This window comes from Macrotis lagotis, chromosome 3 (assembly GCF_037893015.1).
Source record: "Macrotis lagotis isolate mMagLag1 chromosome 3, bilby.v1.9.chrom.fasta, whole genome shotgun sequence".
NCBI lineage: Eukaryota > Metazoa > Chordata > Mammalia > Peramelemorphia > Peramelidae > Macrotis > Macrotis lagotis.
The window spans coordinates 298,942,828-298,948,827 of NC_133660.1; the positions used below are offsets into that span (position 1 = coordinate 298,942,828).

Below are 6,000 nucleotides of genomic sequence, written 5' to 3' on the forward strand. Positions count from 1 at the left end.
ACTCAGATGGTGGATGAGGTAAAAAAAAAAGACTTTGAAAAGCAATTAAGGGAAGTGGAGAAAAATTGGGAGGAGAAATGAGAGCCATGCAGAAAAATCATGAAAACCAAATCAAAAGTTTGGTGAAAGAAAGACAAAAAAATGCTGAAGAAAATAATACATTAAAAGCCAGTTTAGGCCTAATGGAAACAGCAAAGCAAAAGGCAAATGAGGAAAAAGAATGCCTTAAAAATCATAATTGGCCAGCTGGAAATGGAAATAAAAAAAAAAACTCTCTGAAGAAAATAACTCCTTCAAATCCAAAATGGAACTAAAGGAAGGTGATGAGTTTGCAAGAAAGCAGGAAGAAATAAAACTTTTCCAAAAAAAAAAGCCAAAAATAAGAAGAAAATGTGAAATATCTCATTGGGAAAAACAACTTACCTTGAAAACAGATGCAGAAGAAATGATTTGAAAACTTACTGAATTATCTGAAAGCCATGACCAGGAGAAGAGCCTAGACTTCATTTTTCCAGAAATAATACAACAAAATTGCCCTGAGATCCTAGAAGCAGAGGGTAAAATACAAATCAAGAGAATTTACTGATCATCCCCTGAAAAGGATCCCAAAAGAAAAACTTCCAGGAATATTATAGCCAAATTCCAAAATTCCCAAATCAAAGAGAAAATTCTAAAAGCTGCCAGAAACAGACAATTCCACTGGTGAGGCTCCATAGTCAGGATTACATAGGAATTGGTAGCATTTAAATTAAGGGTTTGTAGGGATTGGAATATCATATTCTGAAAGGCAAAAGATCTTGATTTACAACTGAGAATCAACTACTCAGCAAAACTGAACATCCTCTTTCAGGGGAAAAGATGGATTTTTTCAATGAAAGAGTGGACTTTCAAACTTTCCTAATGAGACTACCAGAGCTGAACACAAAGTTTGATCTCCAAGTACAGGACGCTGGTGAACCATAGAGGGAGTGGAAGAGGGAGACTAACTATGAGGAACTTGATGATGTGGAATTGTTTGTATTCCTGCATGGGATGAAGATATTGCTAACTCATGTGAACTTTCTCATTTATAAGAGCTGTTAGAAGGAATGCATAGGAAGGAGCAGAATATGATATAATGTAGTAAAGGGATGGAGTCAATGGACGATGGGGGAAAGTATTGGGAGAAAGGAAAAGGAGATTAAGAAGAAGATGAGACATTGTACATAAGAGTCAAAACAAAGATTTTTAAATGGAGGGGAGTGGGGAAGACAAGGGGGAATGAGTGAGCCTTCATTCTCATCAGAAATGGCTCAGGGAGGAAATGACACAAGGAAATGACATGCACACTTACTAGGGTGAGGAAATCTGTCTTGCCCTGGAGAAGGATGGGAGAAAAGGGACTGGATGAGGGGGAATGGGGGGAGGGAAAGGGGAATAGGTGATAGAAGAGAGGGAAGATCGAGGGAGAGGGCATTTAGATGCAATATACTTTTGGACAGGGCCAGGATGAAAGGAGAGAGAGAATAGAATAAATGAGAGTGGGGAGAAATACAGTGGAGGAACAGCTAGTAATAGCAACTGAGGGAAAAATATTGAAGCAGCTTCTCTGGTGGATTTATGATAGGAAAAGCAACTCACCACAGAGCCACTGAAATCTGAACACAGACTAAAGTACATTTTTTTCTCTCTATTCTTGAGGTTTACCATCTTCCTGAGAGGGGGAGGGGGTTTATGATTATTCTTATGTTTACTCTTATAACTTTCAATTTACAGACTGTCAGATAGCTTTGGGGGGTGGAAGGGAAGAGGGGGGGAAATTGTATAATTCAGAGCCTTGCAAAAAATAATGGCTACATATTACTATTGTATATAATTGGAAAACAAATAAAATGATAAATCTTAAATAGAATTGAACTCTCCTTGATAATACCAAAGCAAAGAATCAGGAATCCAAATTTATGACTGAATAGAAAAATGACAAAAGTGGCTAGTTTGGATAGGCAGTAAATTTGTCTTTCTCATGGATCTTCAAACACTCAGTAAAAAATATATTCCTTGATGTGATAGAGAATGATTTTTCTTCACCTTCAGGTTTATTTTATGAGGATACTTTTAAAGTTCCTAATCAATCACTCATCAATTTATAATCGAATGATTACCATATTGATGAGGTTAACCAAAATCTTTCTGTTACTTAAACATGCTGTGAGTATTTTCACTAAGTTATAGTTTTTAGGTTTTTATAATTTGACACAAACTAATTGAAATAGATTGTAGCTTAAAGAATACCTTTTATTCCTTCTTAACAGTCTAAAAGTATGATAAGAAAAATTTTTGGTAGGGATCATAACATTATTTCCTCTAAATAATTATAAGAAACCAACAAATCAGATGTGTCTTTGAGGAGTAGCTTTAAAATGAGGAAATGTGAAAAGCTCATAATTATACTAAAATATGCTCGATTTCTTGAAAAATAAAAATAAGCCATTTATGTCTTCTGATACTCATCAATATAAGAAAAAAAAGAATCAAAAGCTAAATTCAGTGCTAGTGAGAATGAGAAATGTTCAAACATATTCAATGCTATCAAAAATTACAATTTTGTATAATTATTTTGGGAAAGATACAGCAACTTATAATAAAAACTTGACATCCAAGTTAAGTCAACATTTATTTAGAATCTGGTCTATGACATGCATTGAATAAAATAAATCCATTTTGGCAAATGTACCCAGAAATATTTTTAAAACACTCAAAATTCAAATGATTTTATTATAATAACTTAGTAATATAAATAAAAAACAACCAAAAAACTTTTCCAATTACCTCAGTTTCTGAATCTGCCTGTAACTCATTAGTTTCTATATAAATCTAGCAACAAAATCTATGCATATATTTAAATCCAACTTTCCTTTTACTCTTTCAATAAACTCCTCTCTATAAATATAGATGTATAAATATAAAAAAGCATAAACATGTAGAAATGAATATAAATGGAAAAGAAATGAATGCTGTTGTTAAATATATAGATTTAAATATAAATATTTCTATTATACCTAATATTGATAGATATTTCTATAGACATAAATAGATCTAAAATAACATTTATATAAAATTCCAATGGTTATTCACACATGTGCATATAAAAATACATTTGTCAATATGCATTTCTGTATTGCTTTGTTATGTATTTCTTATTTTTTGTTTAAGAGAAAAGCAAAGGAATTTTTTCTTAGGTGAATTTAAAAAAAGTTGAAGTTCCTTTCCAGAAATAATGAGCTGATTTTTTTCATGTTTTACCTTCTGACCTTAAGTGCCTACCAATTATTTCATAAGCACAGAATTTCTCATTCAATTTCTGAACATATTCACCAAATATTCTAAATGCATCCTTGATGATACAGAATAAATAGAGAAATTGAATTTCTAAAATTGAGAAGTATTCCAATTAATTAATGTAACTTGAATGGGCTGATTTAAGACAGGTAAGTGCAAACAATAATCATTCAATCAATAATTATTGAATAACTTTCATAGGGTGTGGCACAGATACAACAAGAAATGTGAAATGACTATAGTCATTCAAAGACCAAGAGAGAAAATATTTACATTTAATAGAAATATAAAGAATATGTACAAATATGATAGACAGTGATGACTGGCAGTAACATTTTGGGGAATTAAGACTACTTCATTAAGAAAATTAGACTTAAGCTGAGACTTGAAGGAAATTAGGAGTTCTAAAGGGAAAGAGACATATATGTGAAGGACAATCAATGGAAATGTAGGGAGACAAGAGATGCATTGTAGGTCATGGGGAAGGAAACTTCTAAGCACTATCAGATAAAAATACACGAAACAGAACCAAGAATTTTACTGAGCCAAATCATTTTGGTACTAGTTGTTTTATTGCTGCAATGACATCCCTGTTCCTCAGACTGTATATTAGAGGATTAAAGAGTGGGGTCACAATAGTATAAAACAGGGCAACTACTTTGTCTACTCCTGGTGAGTGGCTAGACTTAGGTCTCAAATACACAATAAAAGCAGACCCATAGAATAGGCCCAAAACTATCAGGTGAGAGGAACAAGTAGAGAAGGCTTTGCGTCTCCCCATGGCAGATGGTAACTTCAGTATGTTCTTGATGATATTGGTATAATACCAGAATATCAACAGTGCAGGAAATGTAACAAAGATAAAAGTACCAAAAAAAACAGATAGCTCATTCAAGGAAGTATCTCCACACGCCAGTTTCAAAATTGGGGGAATGTCACAGAAAACATGATTGAGTTTATTAGACCCACAGAAAGACAGAGAGAAAAGCTGGCATGTTTGTCCTATCTGAATTGGAATTCCAATTATCCAGGCTCCAGTAACCAGCTGATTACACTTTTTGGGGTTCATGATGAGAGGATAGTAGAGTGGCTTACAGATAGCCACATAACGATCATAGGCCATCACAGTCAGAAAGAAGCATTCGGTGCCTCCTAGACTAAGGAGAAAACCAAGCTGCACAGCACAAGCTACTAAAGAAATACTTTTCTTCTGGGTCCAAAGGTCTGATAACATTCTTGGCATAGTCACTGTTGTGTAGCAGATTTCTAAGAAAGAAAAATTTCCAAGAAAAAAGTACATAGGGCTTTGGAGAGCAGCAGTAACTTTGGTAATGACAATGATGAGGCCATTTCCAACCAGGATACTTGTATAGATTATTACAAAAGTGCCAAAGAGAAATCCTTGGAGGCTTGGAAGATCAGAAAATCCCAGGAGAATGAATTCCATCACCATGCTGGTATTTGTTTCTGCCATTTTTTTCTCTGTATTACAGTGTGAAAATTAATGAAATCATAGAAATCAAATCAATGCATCTTTCTATGTCAACTGTCTTTTCCTATAAAATGAATGCTTTCAATTGCCCTAGACATAAATAATATACTCTCATTGACTTTCAGTATTCTATGATTTCAAGTTCATTTTAATTGTATTAGCCAGAGAATTACAAAACCACAAAATTTCAGAGTCGAAAGGGATGTTAGCAGTTATTTCATCCATTATATACTAGGAAAATAGTCCCCATTCCAACTCAAGTGACAAATCAATTATCCAGATTCTCATATTTGTGAACTTTCATTGAAGGAACTGTTTACATCCTTGATAAAATTTTAATGATGATAATTTTTCTATATTTATTAATAAATCAGTCTCTCCTTGTCTCTGTCTCTTTCTCTCTCTTTCTATCTCTTTGTCTTTGTCTCGATCTCTCTCTTTTTCTTTCTCTCTACTTCATCATGGCATTAATTCTAAAGTGTATTTTTTAACTTTTTATTCTTTGTTCCCAATTTGTCTTTTGAATCTAATCACCTTTTAACTTTGTATATCCTGTAATCTGATTTATATTCTGAGTATTGTCTTCTGTATGAAAAGCATTTAACATGGCAACATAAAGCATGAATTGAATACCTTTAAAAACAGAAAGCAGATGTTTAGGTGCCTTTCATATCAAAGTGAAGAGAATTAATCCCATAATTATTCTTGGAAAATCCACTTTTTCTCAGTACAAGGCAATATTTCATAGACTTTTTATGTGTTCATCCTTTGGTTCAAATATTTTTAAATCTCATTTCAAACAACTGCTTTGTTTAGCCAAGATTTTTGTTATCCTTCAAATAAGCCTATGTTCTAATTCAAATTTTTCATATATTATTTATTGTGAAATTTCACCTTATCACATTGGCACAATGTCACATTTCATCATGTACTTTGTGGATTGTTAGTGTCAACTCCTGTGTCACTTTCAATTCATTTTTTTAGCCTCTTCAAATTTGACATTTCTTACTCTGTTGACAAAATGTGAATCAATAGAGGCTAAAAATCATTCCCTGGGACAATTCAGAGACATCTCCTACTGAACTGACATTGCAACAATCAGTGAATTAATGGTCATTTTTAAGTGTCTACAAGATGTCAGAAATTGTATTAGATTGTTATCTTTTTAAAATTTAACATACACCTGTCAT

General features: G+C 33.0%; 1 protein-coding gene across 1 annotated transcript; it reads right to left on the minus strand.

Moving 5' to 3' along the window:
* Positions 1-3,868: 3,868 nt before the first annotated feature.
* LOC141516909 (olfactory receptor 10AG1-like) lies at positions 3,869-4,792 on the minus strand. The gene has a single exon (XM_074227866.1). It carries the CDS (start codon positions 4,790-4,792, stop codon positions 3,869-3,871), a length of 924 nt encoding a protein of 307 aa, XP_074083967.1.
* Positions 4,793-6,000: the final 1,208 nt, after the last annotated feature.

Bases quoted from the DNA above. Each gene is read 5' to 3' on its own strand.
- LOC141516909 (XM_074227866.1), bottom strand. From the start codon at position 4,792: ATGGCAGAAACAAATACCAGCATGGTGATGGAATTCATTCTCCTGGGA.